The 23892-nt window shown below is 39.3% G+C and overlaps 1 protein-coding gene across 1 annotated transcript; it reads right to left on the minus strand.

Moving 5' to 3' along the window:
• Window positions 1–638: 638 nt before the first annotated feature.
• On the minus strand, window positions 639–23466 carry LOC124538536 (DNA-directed RNA polymerase III subunit RPC1). The gene is made up of 27 exons (XM_047115623.1): window positions 23276–23466; window positions 22795–22930; window positions 21631–21780; window positions 20966–21307; window positions 20557–20711; window positions 19994–20171; window positions 18517–18654; window positions 17580–17777; window positions 16514–16638; window positions 15929–16040; window positions 15214–15446; window positions 14231–14331; window positions 13455–13590; window positions 12710–12823; window positions 11749–11868; window positions 11111–11190; window positions 10548–10661; window positions 9025–9182; window positions 7469–7641; window positions 6069–6173; window positions 5581–5770; window positions 4927–5145; window positions 3777–3895; window positions 3027–3239; window positions 2626–2719; window positions 1657–1857; window positions 639–884 (listed from the first exon to the last, which is right to left on the minus strand). Exons 1-27 carry the CDS (start codon window positions 23317–23319, stop codon window positions 639–641), a joined length of 4194 nt encoding a protein of 1397 aa, XP_046971579.1. The 5' UTR covers window positions 23320–23466.
• Between the last annotated feature and the right edge of the window lie 426 nt (window positions 23467–23892).

Genomic DNA, 23892 nt, shown 5'->3' on the forward strand with positions numbered 1-23892 from the left:
TCAATCTATATGAAAATTACAGTTGATATGCTAAATTTGTTCAAAAATGTTCGTGCACCCCTGGCAATCGAAATGTTCTCAACCACTGTCCTCAAATGTCACATTGACATTTCATAGGCACTTGCTTTATACTAGTTGGTAAGGCTTGTAAATTATTTAATTAGTTTGCATTTATTGTTTCACTATTTAGACTGGTTGATATTAGTTGTTATGTTAATAAAAATGAATAAAAAATGTGTAGTTTTATTTAAACTTACTTTACTCTATGAAGAATATACTTTAATAGGCTCTTATATCGTTGTTTTAAAAATATATATTCAGTGATTAAAATATATTTATGATAAATCAGATTGAATATATATAATTTTCTTAGATATTTAATACTCATATATAAGAAATATATTGATAATAAATCTCCATTTTGAGCATTAAGATTGATTAAAATAGTTTTGTGCAAGCCCCTCTGGAGGCTTGCACAAACCGGTCCAAACCGGTGGTAGATTTGTGACTATGATTTAGCAAGTGTGAACATATATATTGAATAAAGATTTTTGACTTTGACTCATTAAGAAGAAGCATTGTAAAAAATAAAACAACAGACATGCTGGGTATTAGTTTAATTCGTAATGTTAGTATCTCTAGTCCCATATGGAGGGGTGGTAGTCGGGGTTGTCGAAGAGCAGCGTGGGCGTGGGCCCGTGCGCGTGCGCGTGCGCGTGCGCGGGCCCGTGCGCGTGCGCGGGCCCGTGCGCGTGCAGCAGCTGCAGCACGCCCGTGCCGATGCCGGCCGGCACGCCCAGGATGATGCACTCCGACACGCCCTCGATGCGGTCGCGCTGCCCGTAGTACGCCGCGTCGAACAGGTGGTCCGACGTCTTCTCGAACTGACGACACAAAAACCTTTGCTCATCTACTCGTTCTCTCACATCTCACGTATATTCGCTGGATGCGAAGAATTGGGGGGGGGGGACATAATCTATCGCAGCGCTCATGGTGGTCAAAAGTAGAAATAAAGTAAGCTCAGTCATCAGATGTATCCGTCAATTGCAAAGTGATTCTACATGAATACATTTTAATATCATTATCTAATCGCATTATTGGATCAAAGCAGCGATATGCTTGCATTTACCACTTGGATTATAAACACGCGCTCTATTCACGTTTAAAACTGTTTTGTAAGGTGGCAAAGTAATAGATGTTTGGCTTATGATGAGAGCGTAAATTAATGAACTCTGCCTTTCTTTTGTTCTTAATTCAATACGCCGATGTCTGAGTATAGTACGACACAACTTAGATATCGCATCGGCAAAATTCGTAAAACCGATCACATCCGAATTGAGGACGCTATCCCAAATTATCAATATTTATTTCTCATGCGAGTATGATCTTTGCACAAACGTAATAACTTGTAATATCATATAACCTAATATATTCGTCAATTTGACGCGTCGATTTACCTGCACTTCCTTTCTTAAGTTGAACTGACGCGGGAATCTATAGCGACGAATAGCGTCGAATGACGCGATACGAAGATATTTCTATTGGTCTTGTAAATCGGCAGTAATCGGTTTTATTGAATTTGCCGATGCTACATCTAAGTTGTGTCGTAGTTTAAGTGTATCGTGCGATGGCGTGTGTGTGTGTGTGCGCACTCACGCTGGCCAGGTTGAGCACGGACTCCTTCATGCGCGCGAGGCCGTAGCGCGTGATGCCGAGCACCTCCCCGCGCGCGCACATCTGCGCGGCCAGCAGCGCCACGTGGCGCCGGTCCACCGCCATGCCGTGGCCCGCCATCACCGCTTCGATCTCGCTCATGATGGTCGACGCCGCCGCCTCGATGCCCAGCGTGTGGTACACCTACCAGTTGCATTCAAGATAGCGGTTTATTTAATAGATATAGCAATTTGCAACACCCATAACTTAAATAACACTTTTACCGAAAAAATATCTAAATACACTGATTTATCCATAGAGATAAAAACACAATGGAAAGTTAAGAACACCAAAATGGTACCTATAGTTCTATCCTCCACTGGAGTCATACCTCACACTCTCCATACCAGTCTGAAATTACTAAATATCAATAATTCCACTCTCACACTTTTACAGAAAGCCGTAATTTTAAATACATGCCGCCTAGTTAGAAAATTTTTAGGCTAACTCCCCTAGCTATGCACTTGGCTCAGGCCCGTGCACAGTTATAGAATCCTTTTTTCAGTAAAGAAGAGAATTAGCTATGCTAAAAATATAATAATAATAATAAATACTCTTTATTGTACACCAATAATAAAAAACAAGGCAAATGTGTAACATGTTGAGTAGATGTACAAAGGCGGTCTTATCGCTACGGTAGCAATTTCTTCCAGACAACCTTTGGGCATAGGACTGAAAAAAAAATGGAAGCGGTTTGGAGGCGTACAAAAGTTATAAATTAATTGACTAAAATATATTACATACGAATCAATATGGAAAAATATATAAATACATACACATGCATATACATACACATACATACATATACATATACATACATATTAACAAAAGTGTAAAATAAGTTATGACGTATTATTAGTAAAGTATTCGAGCAGCCGGATGTAACGTGCTCTGTTATTGTCCATACGTCACCTCTAAGATATTGTTGGAGGTCGTCTTCCTGCCCTCGACGCCGTACGTCGCGATGACGTCTCTCAGTCCGTCTCCTTCTACGCACAGCTTATACCTGCAAGAGAATAAATAAATATGAGACAACATCACATACATTACTCTGATCCCAATGTAAGTAGCTGAAGCACTTGTGTTATGGAAATCAGAAGTAACGACGGTACCACATACACCCAGACCCAAGACAACATAGAAAACTAATGGTAATATACATTGACTCGGCCGGGAATCGAACCCGGGACCTCAGAGTAGCGTACCCATGAAAACCGGTGTACACACCACTCGACCATGGAGGTCGTCAATAACGTGTCATTTTCACACTCCCTAAATTCACAAGAGCATTAGATATTCTGGTGTCTATTGACCTGGTGATGGATCCCGTGTCGTCACAGGCGATGACCGCTCGCGAGACCCTGGGCAGGCCCTTGACGACGACGGAGGGCAGCTGCCGGGCGAGCTGCTGCATGGCCATATTCAACCAGCCGCCGTGCTTGCTCGCCTCTGCGTACACTTTGATGGCCCACTCGGAGACGGCTTGCACATTTCCTGGTTTTACTTTCAACTTTGATGTGCATATCCTATAGAAAAGTTTAACATTTTATTATCCTAATCTAAAACCTTTATAAAAGAACGAGTTACACGTAATTAGTAGGATTACATACAACAACAACGGCCTGTAAATTCCCACTGCTGGGCTAAAGGCCTCCTCTCCCTTTGAGGAGAAGTTTTCGAACATATTCCACCACGCTGTTCCAATGCGGGTTGGTGGAATACACATGTGGCACAATTTCTATGAAATTTGTCACATACAGGTTTCCTCACGATGTTTTCCTTCACCGCTGAGCACGAGATGAATTGTAAAGAAAAATTAAGCACATGCATCAGCGGTGCTTGCCTGGGATTTAACCCGCAATCATCGGTTAAGATGCACGCGTTCTAACCACTGGGCCATCTTGACTCATTCATTACATTAATAACATTTTAAGTAACATATCCTAAAACAAGTACAGTAAAACATTGAAGTCATTCTAGTGTATTATATAATTTGTGACTTTAAAACAATTACGGGAATATAACAAAAATTGAATTAAAAATTTAAACTTCAGTGTACTAACGAATACACAATGGAGTGGACGTTAACTTCGAGACACAGCAGCCGGATGCGCTCGGCGTCGAGCCGGACGAGCAGGAAGCATTCGTGCGGCAGGTACACCTCGTCTATGTACGTCGTGATCTGTGACATCATGACATATTACTTGCAATCTTTTGCAAGTAATATGCAAGCTTTTGACGACCTCCATGGTCGAGTGGTGTGTACACCGGTTTTCATGGGTACGCCACTCTGAGGTCCCGGGTTCGATTCCCGGTCGAGTCGATGTAGATTAATTACCATTAGTTTTCTACGTTGTCTTGGGTCTGGGTGTTTCTGGTACCGTCGTTACTTCTGATTTCCATAAAACAAGTGCTTAAGCTACTTACATTGGGATCAGAGTAATGTATGTGATGTTGTCTGATATTTATTTATTATTATTATAATCAATATGCATATTATTCAACTACAGTACGACACAAATTAGATGTAGCAACGGAAAATACAATGGAATGAAAATAAAACCGACTACTGCCGATTTACACAACCAATAGAAATAGCTCCCTATCGCGCGATTCGACGCTATTCGTCGCTATAGATTCTCGCGTCAAGGAAAGCAAGTGCAAGTAAATCGACGCGTCAAATTGACGAATATATTAGATCATATGACATTACAAGTTTTTACGTTTGTGCAAAGATCATATTCGCATGAGAAATAAATATTGATGATTTGGGATAGCGTACTTACAATTCCGATGTGATCGGTTTTACAAATTTTGCCGATGCGACATCTAAGTTGTGTCGTACTATACGCACTTAGAGGATCGGAATACGGGGAAACGCTGCTAGCATTCTTGACACCATTCCACGCGGTCAAGATTTATACAGTAACTAGTTTTAGTTCATATTTGTATATATTTAAGCATTTAATGTATTTAATTCTTATGTCAATAAAAATAATAAAAATAAAAACTACGCCCATCCAAGCACTTTTCGGTCAAACTAAACGGCTTTTGTATGTTATATTAAAAACAGTTATAAAACAATACATTTATTTTTAAAAAACCCATAAAACATAAGAATGTATAAAATGGTTCTCAGGAAAATTATTGAAAAATTCTTTGTAGTTCCGATGTCCTACGATCAAGGATAATCTAGTACAAAAGACTACTCACTTCCCCCAAGGTGGTCTTCTCGATGCGGCCCTTGACGCGCCTGGCGAACTCCTGGTCGAGCGGCTCCATCAGCTCGGCGGTGATGATGGGCGTGGAGATGACGCGCGACGCGTTGATGATCTCCTTGACGCGCGGCACGCCCTGCGTGATGTTCATGGACGCCACGCCGGCAAAGTGGAACGTCTTCAGCGTCATCTGGGTACCCGGCTCCCCTATACTCTGTAATTGAAATAGATAATTTTTTAATCCTCTTTAAGTGTCTAGCACGTACCCACGTTTAGCTACGTACCCTAAAGTAGAACATTATTAGCTACCGAATGCTCCATATATCATTCTTCTTTACTCAACTCCCCTTGAGTTGCTATGGTTGCAAATGGAAGGCCATTGAGCCCATATAAGTATTTGTCAAACATTCTAACAGCAAAATTGTGTGTGTGCGTGTGTGTGTGTGTGTGTGTGTGTGTGTGCGTGTGTGTGTGTGTGTGTGTGTGTGTGTGCGAGTGTATGTGTTTGCGTATGTGTATGCGTGCGTATGTGTGTGCGAGCGTGTGTTTGTGCGTATGTGTATGCGTGCGTGTATGTGTATGCGTGCGTGTAGGTGTGTGCGTATGTGTATGCGTGCGTGTGTGTGTGTGCGTGCGTGTGCGTGCGCACCTGCGCGGCGAGCGCGCCGACGGCGGTGCCGGGCTCGATGATGCTGCGCTGGTACTTGTCGTGGCACACGCGGATGAACTGCACGAGCTGCGTCAGCGTGAGGCGCTCGAGCTGGCGCGCCACGGCGCCGCACGCCGAGTACCTCGCGCGCAACAGCCGGACCTTGTTCGCTATCGTTTTCAGGAAGTTTCTGGAAGCAATGACAATTTGTCACGTTTTATTTAATGTATTTACTAACTGGAACGATTAGAAATAACTGCTGTATATCATATAATTTATAATAAATATTACTAAATCAGATAAGGGCAAGATGAATGACAATTGATTTATGACTTTTAATACTTTTAAGTACAGTTAACAGAACTTATTACCGTCGACCCTTAGGACTGCTAAGTAATAAACACATAACAACGTATTCTAACGTTGCGGCGTCGCGTGTATCAACGTTACACGCTGTATAATACATATATATCACGTGGAATACTCACAACAACTCAGCTTTGAACTCATCAGGGCAGGTCTTGAAGTCGTCCAGCGCGAGGGTCTCCTCAGCGGCCACTACGATCCCGTCACCATCGAGTGGTTCCTCATCACTGAAATAAATTATCTTATGTTTTTACAAATAATCAAAAAACCTAATTAATTCTAGGTTTAGGATACACAAAAATACATTTCAAAGTTTTTATTACAAAAGTGTACAAATCATAATAGGCTATTTGACTGGTTTTTAAAATCCATTTTATATTATTTAGTAGAGTTTAATGAACCCATTGAAAGTTGATTTTTTTATTTCTAGTACATATTTGCTGAAAAATATCAGCTATTTAATATCATATTAAAAATTCCCTATTTGAATAACGCGCGAAAAGGCTACTTGGACAATATGGCGCTGCAAATGGGTCGGTGGCTTGGTTGAAAGGTTTACAAGAAAGTGACTTCATCATAGGCCCGGCCAATCAGGAGCGTTTTGTGTCACGTGACAAACGTTTGAAAAAATGCATTATTATTTATTGATTTTTGAATAAATTAAGTATTATTTTCAAGTTTCGTTAGTAAATAACCATTTTTAAACACATAATATAAACACATAATATACTGATTACAATAATTCACAATTTAGTTATGCAACCAGTACCACGAAGAATATTCACGGTAAAAACCTAAAAATTGCGTTGTTGCATTCTAGCGTTGGATGGTCGTTGTACTGGGAAACATAACAATGTAAATTAATTCCTGGAATGTAAGATTTTAGTTGAGACAGTGGGACACATGTATTTCAATAATTAAACTGAGCATCCAAATCTGTTCAGACGTATTTAATTCGATCCTCAATTATTTTAAATATATATTTTTTTATTTTTTAAAAAAATCAATTTGCCTCTTCGTAAACTTGACTATTTATTTTTCGTATTATCAAATACAACAACAACAACAACAGCCTGTAAACTCCCACTGCTGGGCTAAAGGCCTTCTCTCCCTTTGAGGAGAAGGTTTGGAACATATTCCACCACGCTGTTCCAATGCGGGTTGGTGGAATACACATGTGACAGAATTTGTATGAAATTTGTCACATGTAGGTTTCCTCACGATGTTTTCCTTCACCGCTGAGCACGAGATGAATTATAAAGACAAATTAAGCACATGAATCAGCGGTGCTTGCCTGGGTTTGAACCCGCAATCATCGGTTAAGATGCACACGTTCTAACTTCACTGGGCCATCTCGACTCAATAGCCTACATGTTAAATCATGAAATTTTGTTGACATCAATGGAAGAGATGGGCTTTGGGGTAGACGGTTGAGGCACCTGGGGCGGTCGCTTATTGTCATCAATGAAATTTTGTTGACATCAATGGAAAAGATGGGCTTTGGGGTAGAGGGTTGGGGCACCTGGAGCGGCAGCGCGCGCGCACGTGCTGCAGCGCGCGCGCCAGGTCGACGGGCCGGTCGCGCGCCTCCATGTAGCTGGGGTCCAGCCCGTCGCTGCCGTAGCGGAACTGCACCACCTCGCCCGTCGCGTTGCGCACCGTCATGTCATAGTGCAGCACCAGGTCTTCCAGCGACTGCCGCCCAAAACAAACAAACGACCATACATCACACAACATAGTCACACTTGTTAAGAAATAATCGCAAGACCTCCCGAACATCGAGCGCTACCAAGAATTACCATACCGTGAGAAATAATCACACCATGCATTCCTTGAAGCTACCACCTGTTGCCAGCGTCGCTGCTTTGTTTCGCAAGACCTCCCGAACATCGAGCGCTACCAAGAATCACCATACCGTGGGGACCATTCAGTGATTTACCGATTTCGTTATAAAATATGTAATTCAGACTACAGAACTTCACTTTCTGTTCTGACATCGAACAGACTGTCACGTATTATAAATTAGAAATAATTAATTGTTAAATTGAATTACTTAAATAAACGTATAAGTTAAATTCGTTCGGTTTCATTCTGCATCCTCAACGGCAGCCCTACGTAATTCACTCAATGATATTCTAATAAACAGATATGTTATACCCATACTAAACAACAGAAAAAAGTGTGCCGCGCCGGGACCGTTTATTTTACATTCCGTTACAAGTAAAAAGGATAGCTTGATAAAAACAATAAGTAAAAGGGATAACTAGATGTTTTAATCACGCAAGACGTATTACAACGTAATTATGATGTATTATAACGTATTACTACGTAAAACGACTAAAGGCAAACGTCCCAATTGGGACGTTTTCTAGTCTTCACATTTTGCGCGTTAATAACATATCTGTTTACTACAACATCATTGGTCACACTCCTCTATTATTTAAAGTCAAAATAGTTCAATGGTCAGAAAACCTAAATATGGATGGAAATCTTCTTATTCGATGGGACATGCTTTCGATTCCCATGTGCTCAATCTGTATATTTTATTCATCTCGTGCGCTTCGATTGAAAATAACATCGCTCTTATTGCAGAAAATATATTTAATAAATAACCTTATATAGTCGTGAGTCGAGATGGCCCAGTGGGAGTCGATATAGTCCAGTGGGAAACGAGATGGCACAGTGGGAATCGAGATGGCCCAGTGGGAGTCGAGTCGGCCCACTGGTAAGAACGCGTACATCTTAACCGATGATTGCGGGTTCAAACCCAGGCAAGCACCGCTGATTCATGTGCTTAATTTGTCTTTATAATTCATCTCGTGCTCAGCGGTGAAGGAAAACATCGTCAGGAAACCTGCATGTGACAAATTTCATAGAAATTCTGCCACATGTGTATTCCACCAACCCGCATTGGAACAGCGTGGTGGAATATGTTCCAAACCTTCTCCTCAAAGGGAGAGGAGGCCTTTAGCCCAGCAGTGAGAATTTACAGGCTGCTGTTGTTATAAATATTAATTTGTGACATGTAACCCTGCACAGATAGGAAAACATTCTTGAGATGCAATATTTTCTGCTGACCTTGACGAGTCTCCTCTGCAGGTAGCCCGTCTCCGCGGTCTTGACGGCGGTGTCCACGAGCCCCTCGCGACCTCCCATCGTGTGAAAGAAGAACTCCGTGGGCGTCAGCCCGGAATAGAAGCTGTTCTCGACGAATCCTCTCGCCGCCGGAATCTTTGCTATTATTATGAAACAGAATTATCATTTTAGGGTACAAATTTTAAAAATTTTCCAATTATGTCTGCCTTCCTTCCTCCTGCCCTATTCCCAATTTTATTTGGGGTCGGCGCAGTCTTCTCCTTCCATACTTCTCTGTCAGACGTCATCTCACAAGTAATATTCATTCTGACCATATCATCTTTCACACAATCCATCCATCGTTCCCTAGGTCGTCCTCTACCTCTATATCCATCCACATCCATGCTCAAGACCTTCTTCATAATATGTCCCTCATTCCTCCGCATTACATGCCCATACCACGACAGCCGCCTTCCACATAACTTCTCGGCTATCGGTGTCACTTTCAAACTTCCTCGTATGTACTCATTCCTTACTCTATCCATTCGCATAACACCACACATTCCTCTCAGCATTCTCATCTCCGCAACATGCAACTATCTTTCAGTCATCCCTTTTGTAGCCCAACACTCTGACCCATAAAGAACAGCAGGTCTGATCATGGTCTCATAGATCTTCCCCTTAAGTTTAAGGGGAATACGCGGGTCACAAATTGTTCCCGTAACCTGCCGCCATTTCATCCATCCTGCGTTAATCCTGTGTTCCAATTAAGTCTGACATGTTATAAAATATTCACAATTTAAATTACAAGATGATCAGTGTGCTAGCCCACCTTCGTAGGTATCAAACAGCAATGCTTAAATGGTGAGTGATATAACGTAACCACAGTGACAAGGGACATAACATCATAGATCCAACGTTGGTGACGCATTGGCTATGTAAGAAATGGTTCATTTTCTTACAGCGCCAATGTTCGCCCATCATCATATTATGGCCAACCATTGACGTATAGTACGACACAACTTAGATGTCGCATCGGCAAAATTCGTAAAACCGATCACATCTGAATTGAGTACGCTATCCCACATTATCAATATTTATTTCTCATGCGAATATGAACTTTACACAAACGTAATAACTTGTAATATAATATGACCTGATATATTCGTCATTTGACGCGTCGATTTACATGCACTTGCTTTCTCTGATGCGAGAATCTATAGCGACGAATAGCGTCAGTTGGGCGATAGGGAGCTATTTCTATTGGTTGTGTATACCGGCAGTAATCGGTTTTATTTTCATTCCATTGCATTTTCCGATGCTACATCTAATTTGTGTCGTACTAAACATATAGTGCGCCATAGTTGGCCATACATATAGTGCGCCATAGTTGGCCGTACATATAGTGCGCCATAGTTGGCCATACATATAGTGCGCCATAGTTGGCCATACATATAGTGCGCCATAGTTGGCCATGCATATAGTGCGCCATAGTTGGCCATGCATTCAGTAGCGAAGGCACGTACAATGCCTCTCGAAGTGCGGCAGCGACCTGTCTTCGAAGCCGTTGGGCACGCGCTTGCCGTTGAGCGCCTGCTGGCCGACGCAGGCGATCATCTGCGATATGTTGATATTCGATCCTGGGAATAACCAAACATCGAAACATACAAACCAATTTTATTCAATTTTCAAGACATCATTTCGGTACCTTAATATACGAACCTCTAAAATGACAATTCTATAGTGCTTTTAAGAACTCTACGTGAATAAAGTATATTTAGAGTCTTTGTATTTTTTAAATATTGAAAAGTACTACTGAGTTTCTTGTCGGTTCTTCTCGGTAGAATTTACTTTCCGAACCGGCGGTAGCTTCACTTAATTGTAAAATGTCGATTCAAAAGTGCTTGTAAAAGCCTACTTGAACAAAGTTTATTTTGATTTATTGACTGATTAGTCAATTATTATAAAAATGCCACTATCAAATGTTTGTATTCAGTTTCAGTTTTGAGGAATTGATTTAACATTTAATGTTGGTTCCACACTTGCTAAAATATGTAGTTACATAGAAGCTTATATAAAACAATCTCACCCTTTGATCCACTCTGAGCCATTATAAGAGGAGCGTTGGTGGGGTGCAGTTCACGGAAACACGCCTTGGCCGCCAACTCTCTGAATCAACCAGTTATAATAATCATTTAATAATCGACTGACAAATTGTGCAAGAACGAAATATGTTGAGATGGCCCAGTGGTTAGAACGCATGCATCTTAGCCGATGATTGCGGGTACAAACCCAGGAAAGCACCACTGAATACACATGTGCTTAATTTGTGTTCATCTCGTGCTCGGCGGTGAAGAGAAACATCGTGAGGAAACCTGCGTGTGATTCCATAGATATTCTGTCACATGTGCATTCCACCAACCCGCATAGGTACAGCGTGGTGGAATATGGTGCAAACCTTATTCCACTACGCCTCCTCAAAGGGAGAGAAACCTTAGCCCAGCAGTGGCTGGGCAATTTACAGGCTGTTGTTTTTTTTTTTAATCTTTTTTTTTAGGAATTTGGTCACATAGTGATCATGTCACTCCTGTAGGAACTAGGCTGTTGTTGTTGAAATATGTTAATACAAAATATATACATATTACATATAATATTATATCACACTAACTTAAGTCATGGCGACTAATATCATGTACAATTTGAGAATGTTTTGCTCAAATATCTGACCTTATGCTACTCAGCTCGCTGAGCATCACAGCTTCCAGGGTCTCCTCCATCGTGCAGCCCGGCTGTGATTGCAACGTGCCCTTCTCCATCTCCAGGATATAGCCGTCACACTTGGAATACCTACGGATTTAATGTCAATATAGAATTATACTTAATAGTCTAAGAGCTGTAAATGTTATAAAGACGTAAGTGACTTTGTTTGTTTTACCTTTTAACTTAAATACAACCGATCATGATTAAAGGTTGCATACTCGTATAGGTTGTCAAGAGAACGAAAAAGGAAATAGGATACCTACCTCCACTTGGTGGGTAGGGCTTTGTGCAAGTTATTCTACCGCCAAATAACAGTACTCAGTATTGTTGTGTTCCGGTTTGACGGGTTAATGAGCCAGTGTAACTACAAGGGACATAACATCTTAGTTCCCAAGGTTGGTGGCACATTGACGATGTAAGGAATAGTTAATATTTCTTACAGCGTCATTGTCTATGGGTGATGGTGACCATTTACCATCAGGTGGCCCATATGCTCGTCCGCCAACCAGCATTAAAGCATCGTAATGAAACAGAACCTCTAAGTCTTCAAAGGAGACGAGGCATATGCCCAACAATGGCACGTTAACAGGCCGTAACATATTACTTTATTCTACTTTTACCTTGTCAACGAATAACTTAAAGCATTTTTTATCATCTACTAATTCTTGCCCGCGTTTTTGCTCACGTTTCAGATGTAGTTCGTCAGAGGTTAGTCAGAAAAAGGTACCCGTATACCTTGAAGTTACTCTTACTTAATGCTAAATTACATCAAATTCGGTTGTTCTGCCGTGAAAGAGCTTTGTAAAAGCATAATATTTTATTGAGTAAGCCGCCTTGATGTACCAATTAAATTTATTTGTATGATATTTAAACTTACCGAGTTAAAATAAATCAGATAAAATAGATATTAAATATGATCATCACATACCCAGATTCCAGCAGCTTATTCTTAGCCTCGATAAGTTTCTTGCCGGGAGTCACGTCTATGATACCGAAACTGAAGCCTCTGTTCATCATGTAGTATGACGCCATTCGTGCTAACCTGAGTAAAAAAATAATATACTAAAACTTACGCTCTACTGTCTAGTAAAGAAAAATGCAGACACTAAAATAACAAATAAGTACATCAAATGACATGAATCAAAAACCCCTTGATTAAATCAACCAATCACAAGGCTCCGAGATAGCGTGATATCGGCTCGACCAATTAAAGGAGAGTGATGATGATGTCGTCCTGACCGAATTCGGCCACGGCCAATCATAAGCATAACCAATTACCCAGAGCATGTTATAATGCAGTCTTTTCCCACATAATCCGATGGGACGGCAAATCCAATATGACCTACATTTTCATGCTCTCCGAGCCACGGGAGTGTCTACAAAACAAACATCCAGACTTGTAGTTAGTGTTACTAAATATTTTGTCCTAGAAAAATCCAATAGTTTTTTATCAGATTGAGCTGGGATGTGAACCCAAAAAATAGTGATCTGTAGCCACTATCTAGCCACGAAACCAAGGCAATCAAACAGGCAAACAAGCAGAATAAAAATACAATAGACAACTACTGAAAACATCACACTCTCAGTCCTTGTCTTACTCGTTCATATCATATTTTCAACATATTTGTGTTCTTCAAAGATATACAATCCTGTGTAAATAATCAATTTCTAACCTCCACATGCCGCGCACCGCAAACTCTTCCCCCCAGTCGCGCAGCAGGATGTAGAAAATGCTGGTCTTGGTGCCGGAGCCCAGGGTACTCTTGTCCATGGACCCGCAGATCAGCTCAGAGTTCCTTATTATCACATCTGAATTCATGTTCGAATATTTAGTTAGGTCAGCATAAAGATAAGGAATCATAATAAATACTTATCATTTCACAGATTCCCTACCAAAGCTAAGGCCTCCTCTCCCATTAAGGAGAGGGTTTGGAACATATTCCACCACGATGTTCCTATGCGGGTTAGAGAATACACATGTGGCTGAATTTCAATGAAATTAGACACATGCAGGTTTCCTCACGATATTTTCCTTCATCGCTGAGCACGACATGAATTATAAACACAAATTAAGCACATGATTATTGAGGTACCTGTTCTAACCACTGGGTCATCTCGGCTGTCGTTCGTTGCATTCAATATGTTCTAATTTAAATATAGATTGCACTGTGCTGTCAGCTCATCGCCTTTTTAGTTGTACTCCATATTTGGCATGACGAAATCATAACAATTTATTATTAGATTATTATAATACATTAATCAGTCAGTCAGTACAGGGTACTCAAACAATTGTGACATTTCGTAAATAAAAATATATTATTCCTTCGGTCTTTGAGTATTGGCTAGCCTCATACCTGGATCCGTCTCTGAATATTATATGCCTCAGTATCTCAAGATAGCCTACACGCCAAAGCAATTAAGCTTCAACGAACTTCAATACGACACTCACACGAGTCCTGCACGCACATGTCCTTGTTGCCGGTGTAGTTCTTGCCCTTCGTCTCCAGGTTCGCCTTCACTTCGCAGCGATGGTTCGGCTTCATTATCAAACTACAAACCAAGGTCACATTAGAACCGATGTCCCATAAACAAATCTGTATCACATCTGAACGATGTCCGATTAGCAAACCTGTATCACATCTAATACTGTTCATAATTCATCTCGTGCTTGGCGGTGAAGACAACACCGTGAAGAAAACAGCATGTTCCTTATTTAAATGGATTTTGTTTATGGTATAGGTTGGTGGACGAGCAGATGGGCCACTTGATGGTAAGTGGTCACCATCACCCATAGACAATGACGCTGTAAGAAATATTAACTATTCCTTACATCGTCAATGTGCCATCAACCTTGGGAACTAAGTTGTTATGTCCCTTGTGCCTGCAGTAAATTTGCCAGTATATCGACCAACCAGCAATGAAGGAATGTAGTGGAAGAATTAAACCTCCTCCTCAAGAGATGTGTCTTGAGACTTATAGCGAGCTTGTACAGGCTGTTACTTTTGCCAGAAATATGACATACATACTCCACAGGTTTTTCATATTAAATGATGAAAATTGTAACTTTGCCAAGAATTCAACAACAACGACAGCCTGTAAATTTCCCACAGATGGGCTAAGGCCTCCGCTCCCCTTGGGAAGAGATTTTTTGGAACATATTCCACCACGCTGTTCCAACGCGGATTGGTGGAGTTCTCATGTGGCAGATTTTCTATAAAATTAGACACATGCAGGTTTCCTCACGATGTTTTCCTTCACCGCCAAGCACGAGAATATAGACAAAATAAGCACATGAATATTCAGTGGTGCTTGCCTGGGTTTGAATCCGCAATCATCGGTTAAGAGGCACGCGTTCTAACCACTGGACCATCTTGGCTCTCAGCTTTCAGCTACGAATAAGCCCAAAAATATTAAGATTAATTCTATAATCACCTAAATATTTGTTTCCCAGTCCAAAGCTTCCTCGGCTTGAGAATAGCTGGTGGCGGCATGTCGATCCTCATGGTGCTGTCGGGCCCGGCCAGCAGGCAGCTCGCGAGCTGCTGCGCTTCGGCTTTCGTGAAGAACGTGTCCCGCTGGGTGATCAGGTACCCGCCGGTGATGAAGTCCTGGGTCGCTGCGATCAGGAGTTCTCCATTTCGAGGTGTGACGAGATTAGATTTGTTCTAAAAATATTAATATATATTTAGTATCTGTTATACAGTTCCACAAAATAAGGTTACTTTATTAACAAAAACTTGACCCATATAATAATAATATATAATACAAATCTGCTAAATCTATTTTCGATCTTGATAAAATTATACCTGTGGAAAAGATTTTGTACTTTGGTTTTGTACTTTATGGTATTCTTTTTTTATTATACAGACAAGCGTTCAAGGGAACGGCCTACCTGATGGTCACCAACGTTCATAGAAATTGGCGCTATATATTAATTTTTATTGACACCTCCAATGCGCTACCAACTTTGGTACTAAATATGTTATGTCCCTTGTGGTTGGAGTTATACTGACTAAATTCACCTTAAAAGCACAAGTATTGCTGTTTGGCGCTATAGTAGATTATGAGGTGGTGGTGCCTGTCGGGGTTGCACAAAGTTATTCCATAAAGTAACTAGTACTAGTAGTATTGTAATAAAATCACAAACCCCCATGAGTATAAGCGCCTCAGCCCTCGCCTCCTCAGTCTGCGGCAAATGCATATTCATTTCGTCACCATCGAAATCTGCGTTGTAGGGTGTACACACGCACTCATTAAACCTAAAAACAGTGTTACATAGCATTAAGAATCATTATACATACAGTTTTATTAGTATGACTTACGCATAAGCAGAAGTATTAATACCTATTCTACTTTTATTACTTTAGACAATGTGTGCGTGCTTGCGTGCGTGCGTGTGTGCGTACGTGTGTGTGTGCGTGTGTGCGTGCGTGTGTACGTGCGTGTACGTGTTCTTTTTATTTTTTTTTATTTTTATTTATTTATTAACACCAACAAGATATACATTAACAAAAGCGAGTAGAACATAATAAAACAACTAATATTAAAATCTAAATGTTATCTTAATTATAGGTGTTACACACATTTCAAAGCAAAATAGACACAACATGCAGGTAACATTACAAATTGAAAGAAACTAGTCTTCTAGACTAGTTCTTGACTAGTCTCTGTGTGCGTGCGTGTACGTGTGCGTGACTAGTCTGTGTGTGTGTGTGTGGGGGGGGGCGCTCACCGGAAGGTGCGCTGCGGCTGCACGCGCGCGCGGTGGCACATGATGGACAGCTTGTGCAGCGACGGCTGGCGGTTGAACAGCACCACGTCGCCGTCCACCAGGTGCCGCTCCACCGTGTCGCCGCACTGCAACACACAAGAGCTTACTCCAGACCATTCATTGACGACCTCCGTGGTCGAGTGGTGTGTACACCGGTTTTCAAGGGTACGCCACTCCGAGGTCCTGGGTTCGATTCCCGGCCGAGTCATTGTAGATTATAATTAGTTTTCTATGTTGTCTTGGGTCTGGGTGTTTGTGGTACCTTCGTTACTTCTGACTTTCCATAACACAAATGCCTTAGCTACTTACATTGGGATCAGAGTAATGTATGTGATGTTGTCTCATATTTATTTATTATTTATTCATACGAACAAATGTTGATGTTGAAATAAACATTAATGTCCACAGCTCGGCTAAGGCGTATTATCGTGAAAAGATTTGGGGCTTACCCAAAACTTATCTATGAGAGAGAAAGCGATTAATACCAGCAATGGAACATAAGAGCCACCTTCTTATTTCCTTTATCACGGGATCTCCGAAGTAATTAAAATAAATTTAAAAAGTATAATCTCGAAGGTAGAATTCTCACCGCATCGCATTTGTGTAGTAGTAACGCACTTTGCTTAAAAACTTTTGTAAATACTTATAGTACGACACAACTTAGATGTCGCATCGGCAAAATTCGTAAAACCGATCACATCCGAATTAAGTACGCTATCCCAAATTATCAATATTTATTTCTCACGCGAATATGATCTTTGCACAAACGTAATAACTTGTAATATCACATGACCGTCATACATATTCGTCAATTTGACACGTCGATTTACATGCACTTGCTTTCTCTGACGCGTGAATCTATAGCGACAAATAGCGTCGAATGGCGCGATAGGGAGCTATTTCTATTGGTTGTGTAAATCGGCAGTAATCGTTTTTATATTCATTCCATTGCATTTTCCGATGCTACATCTAATTTGTGTCTTACTATACTAACGAAAGCAACATCAATACTAAAGGAACCTCTCACCTTCAACTCCTGCGCGATTTTCTCCCTGTTGCCGTACTTGAGGTACTTCTTGTGGTTGACTCCTCGTTGCTGCACGTAGTTCGCCCCGGGGTGCACGTCGGGCCCGTTGCACACCAGCTTCCGGAGCCACTGCAGATTCGCGGGAAACACCCGCTCCGGGTAAGTGAGGATCTTGGCTACGTGTACCGGAACACCGACCTGTTTTCGATAAAACTTACATTCAAAACAACTCAACTAATAATTTACTACGTTTTATTGTGTTTGTTAATACGTGATCCAAATCACATATTCTACCCGCAAACAGCTTTTTCTTTTTAAATATACGTGTGCGAGATGGCCCAGTGGTTAAAACGCGTGCATCTTAACCGATGATTGCGGGTTCAAACAAATTCATCTCGAGCTCGACGGTGAAGGAAAACATCGTGAGGAAACCTGTATGTGTCTAATTTCATCGAAATTCTGCCACATGTGCATTCCACCAACCCACATTGGAACAGCGTGGTGGATATGTTCCAAACCCTCTCCTTAATGGAAGAGAAGGCCTTATCTCAGCAGTGGGAAATTTACAGGCTGTTACTCTACTTACTTTACTATACGTATATATGCGAACGGGTAAGTTTTGTGGGTCCAACCACCACACCACATATCTAACTAATATTGCTAAATAGCCATGTATAGTAGCCCCCCAAACCGAAACACAATAGGTTTCGGTTTGAGGGGTGTGAGCCCAGTATAAGCCAGTATAATTAAAAGTGCGAAAAGTGATGTAAACCACTGACAAAACTTCGGGCGGTCGGGACCAATTACTTGAAGGTGACCCAATTTTCAGTCTCATCAGTCATGTCTTCAGTCTGTGTGATAATACCTTAGTAATCTTCCTTATTTTTTTTTTGAAATATTATTTCTCAGAGAAGATTAATTGTTAATAAGAGCATGCCTCTTGGATCTGAAGGTTGGGGTCGGGCGAGATGACAGTTCGGCTGGAGAAGTCTACCCGCTTCCCGGACAAGTTCCCGCGGAACCGGCCCTGCTTGCCTTTCAAGCGCTGCACCAAACCTCGACCTGGTTTCTTCGGCTAGAAGCAGATTTAAAAAATACATAAATTAATTGGGAATAAATCAGACATATCGCCTCTAAATCAAATATGATTTATCGTTTTATAATTTGTTCTTCCAGAATGTCCTTGATTTGAAATTTATTTATACAAAATCCGAGTTCCGAGACAATGCCTGCAAATAGAAAGATAGACCCTGGATCGCTGTTTATATACTTACTTATTATTTTTGTTTATTACTTGGAGGAAGGTTTGTGCAAACACTACAAAGTTACTTTGCGTTCTGGTTCAAAAAGTGAATTTGAAGATAAGTACCTTGTATATACCTTTGCGAATATAATGACAATTTACAAACAGATGGACCCAAAATTATTGTTCGAAAACATAAATATAAAAAAAAAAGTACTCATCGATTTGTAAGTTAATCTATGCTAATAATAGGAGTTCCACAAGGATAAATTTTAGGTACTTTTCTATATCTTGTATTTATAAAAGGATACTTAACTGAATTTTAAGCTAAACTAAATAGAATTTTGTAAACAATGCATTATCAGATACACTGGTTTTTGGTTTGAAGAGTGAGTTTGAAGATACGTACCTTGTATTTCCTTTGCGAATATAATTTACAAACAGGTGGCCCCATAAGTATTGTTCGTCAACATAAACATTACAAAAAAAAATACTCATCGATTTGTAAGTTAACAGTGGAGTTAAGTCTTCTGAATCTGTGCTAATAGTAGGAGTTCCACAAGGACAAATTTTAGGTACTTTTCTATATCTTGTATTTAGAAAAGGTATTTTTGAGATTCTTTTGCTTACTGACGATACTTAACTGAATTTTAAGCTAAATTAAATATAATTTTGTAAATAATACATTATCAGATACATTGGTAGTTTGGTAGATAGTTGTGTTAAATAGATTCAAAAGTGCTTGTAAAAGGCTACTTGAATAAAGTATATTTTGATTGAGATTTTGTTATTTTGAACTCTATTAAAGTTTCCTCGAGTCTAGATGGCCCAGTGAGTCGAGATGGCCCAGTGGTTACAACGCGTGCATCTTAACCGATGATTGCGGGTTCAAACCCAGGCGAGCACCGCTGATTCATGTGCTCAATTTGTCTTTAAAATTCATCTCGTGCTCAGCGGTGAAGGAAAACATCGTGAGGAAACCTGCATGTGACGAATTTCATAAAAATTGTGCCACATGTGTATTCCACCAACCCGCATTGGAACAGCGTGGTGGAATATGTTCCAAGCCTTCTCCTCAAAGAGAGAGGAGGCCTTTAGCCCAGCAGTGGGAATTTACAGGCTGTTGTTGTGTAAAGTTCCTTACCTTATTTAGAAATCACACACAACTAACCTGCATAGAAAGTGGTATGCCAGACATTTCGCTGTTGATATAGAGCGCCACGTGCAGCTGTAAGTAGTCCCAGTCCTCCTGCACGAGCTCGCTCTTGCCGCCGCTGGCCACGTGACGGGATATTACGTCATTAATGAGCAAGATTTCTGATTGCTTCATCGTCAGATCATCCTCGTTACTGAAAACATTGTCATCATTGGATACTGATACTGACAACTCTTATGCAGAAATGAAAAAAGACACTTTATATCGTCCAAGAGTTGTGGTGCCTAATGTCTAACCCAGTGGCCTAGAAGCTTATAAAGTAATATTTCCCGAACTCCTGGTTTAATGACAACTATGTTTGGAAGTTGATAGTATTTCTTGACCTCAAAAAGCACGCAAATAGACTTGCCTGCAGTCCTTCCGACCGTGTTCTTACCAAGATTATAGAGTGAAAGGACTCACATCAACATTACCATCATTATATAATTACGTGTGACGTTTGATGACAGTGTGTGTTAAATGAGTATAATATTTATATGTGTGTGTTAAATGGGAATGTGAGTGTGATTTATACTCACGTGCCAGCTTTAATGTCCGAAGCGACACTCGGTCGGATACAGAGCGGCGGAACAGGTAGGCGTGTTAATATCAAATCTTCTGGTCTGGAAGTCTTAACATCCATACCCAGGAGCGGGATATCTTCATCGGGAATACGGCGGAATAAGTTAATCACCTGTAATGAACCATAACATGCGTTGATATGCTTCTTCAATAAATCTTAAGCCGTTATGAGTAGCTACAGGCAAAAGGGACGTAACATTTTTCTATATTCAAAAGTTGGTGGTGCAGTGGTGATTTAAGGAATGGTTTTTATTTCTTACATCGCCAATATCTATGGGTGGTGATGACGACTTACCATCAAATCATGCTTCTGTGCACCAGCCTATATAAAAGTGGCAGCATAAATTTATAACATCACTATCTTACCTCTAGTGGACTAAGCTCAATAATCAGTCCACTATTAATCATTGTAGCCAGCTCCTTGTTTGTTTCCTTTGCCTCGTTGAAATCCCTCAGCACTCTCTGGACCATAGGATCCGAAACTTTCTTATTCCTGTATTTGTCATGGATAATCTTCAAAATACCGGCCGGGCTCTTCTTGACGATACCGTTCAGGGAATCACAGTGAGGACACTTGGTGCATGTCTTCGCCTTCTTAAGAACCGCTGCTCGGAGGTTTTTCTTATGTAAGTATGACAGTTCCGGATGTGTGAACTTTCGACGGAAGGATTTTTTTAACGGCTCCTGTAGCATTACTTTCGCGCAATTCTGTTTAAAAAATTTATGTTATGATGAAATGTAAAAACTTTGCATGAAATTAAAATGCTCAAAGTAAATTTTACTTAGTAGCTTTAAATGGACATCTAAATAAGTGTATATGTATATTACATTTGGGTATATAAATAATTTTATTCTGTAATAAAAAAAAACCAACGTTTTTATTAAATTTAAAAAATACATTATGGACCAAATGATATAAGCTTCTAATGGTTAGGCTAAATCTTAGGAAATACATTAAAAAAATAGAATGTTACTATATAAAATTATATATATACTCTAAAAACCTGAAGTAACTTATATTCCTAACTCACCTTGCATATTGTTTGAAGTATTGTGATTATAGATCGAAAGTAGCCAACATGGAAGACAGGCAAGGCTAAATCGATGTAGCCATAATGCCCCACACACTCGGCTAAGCCAAGACCGCAGGTTTCACAGTTAGCATCTTTTTGATTTGTTCCCTAAACAAAAAAATGTCATATCTTTAGTCAAAGTTCAAAGCATGTGAAACTGGAGAGTGCTGCTACTTATAATATGGCATAATCATTACACAATACAATAGGCTATTTGACTCGTTCTTAAAATTCATTTTATATTATTTAGTAGAAGTTAAAGAACCCAGTAAAAGTTGTGTTTTTTACTTCTAGTACATATTTGCCGAAAAATATCATATTAAAAATTCCATATTTAAATAGCGCGCAAAAACGCTACTTGGACAATATGGCGTCGGTGACGACCCCATTGCAGTTCCTGTAGAAAAGCAAAATTTACAAGAAAGTGACTTCATCATAACCCCGGCCAATCAGGAGCGTTTTGTGTCACGTGATAAATGTTTGAAAATTTGCATTTTTATTTATGGATTTTTGAAAAAATTAAGTATTTTTTTCAACTTTCGTTAGTAAATAACCATATTTAAACTCATAATATACACTGATTATAATAACTGATTTTTATACATACTGTAATAAATAAAAACCTCAAACCTTATCTGTGTATTAAACATTAGAGATAATACCTAGTAAAATATTCTTATTCAATAAATGATTTAAACACTGCAAGCTATGCTATAATATGGGCACATTATTTCATTTATCATTATATTATTTAAGTACAATGGATATTTAAATTATAATACAATAAAATACAATCATACAATATAATATAATACAATCTATATTCAAATTATAATTATTTGAATTTAAATAATTTATCAGTAAATTTGGACAGGGCAGAGTTCTTGGATCAGTAAGGTAAGAGAGCCACTAAGAAGAAAATGATGACAAAAACTTAATGTAAATGCTGTTTTTGACATTAATTACTTACTATTTTAAAAGTTACTGAGAAGACAAAAAGAAAAAAAAATATATAATAAATTGTATGTTATACTATTTCAGATAGGGACTTGATTTTCTCTTAATGCATCTGTACCTTTGTACACATATCATGTGTCATAAGTATTTAATAAGATTACACACCATTCGTCGATCAAGTACTCCATAGCTGGCTGGTACCCTCTGTGTGTCCTGAGCATACAAATTCTTGGTAATGACTTGGATGTGCGCCGCCTGTTGAATGGCTGAGGCACTGTCCACGTTAAATGTAACATGGGAGCTGAAAAAAGTTTTCACTGTAATTTTCCCGTAAAAAATAAAGCAACATTACTTTTATAGGAAAATTATTTTTAACATTTACTTTTATTAAGTTATTAATTATAAGTATTAATAGTAATAAATTAAGTTAAAAAGAACTAAGTACGTATGTAACAGTTGCTTAAGCAAGTACTACTTGAAAAATATAAAATAAATATTCTAGTATGTACATTGTTTCATACTTGTTATTTAAATAAAAAATTAAATTTAAGTAGAAACACAAATCTGGTGCTGTAAATATTTTAGAAATTATGACTGATAATAATATGTTTCAAATACTTTGTGTTGTAAACATAACCTCACTCACATCTTTCTGCCGACGTATGTTTCTCGATATTGCTCCTTAGGCATTTTTAATTGTTGTCTTTATACTTCCAGAATTATAATACAGTTACTACCATACTTCTTTCTGTATAAAACTTAACAAATTACTTATAGTCGCACATTTTAAAATAATTCACGAAATAATACATTAACAGTACCGACTGTCAAATAAGTAACAACTGTTTTTGACATCTGTCATACGTTTTTTAATTTACTCAAAGTTCTAATTATCTTGTTGATAACATTTCAATTGTAACAATACTGTTTAAAGACAATATAAACGCATATAATGAAACTAAAATGCAATTATTTCAAAGGAAACACATTGTTTCTCGCTTAATTTTGGAAGTCCGAGGTTAACAGGTAAAAATAAAAGTTTAGATTGAATTTTGGATTTACCTTATTAAATTATCAAAGAAAATACAACATATTTACAAGTTTCGTTACTTTGAAGCTTGCAAATATTTAATTAGCAGTCGAATTACCTACTAGTAACTAAACAAAAGTAAACAGAGAAAATAAGTAACATTTTTATTTCAGATTAAATTTAAAAGTGTTATTTAATAAAAATATAGAATGCATAACTAATTTTTAAAATAT

This window comes from Vanessa cardui, chromosome 20 (assembly GCF_905220365.1).
Source record: "Vanessa cardui chromosome 20, ilVanCard2.1, whole genome shotgun sequence".
NCBI classification, from domain to species: domain Eukaryota; kingdom Metazoa; phylum Arthropoda; class Insecta; order Lepidoptera; family Nymphalidae; genus Vanessa; species Vanessa cardui.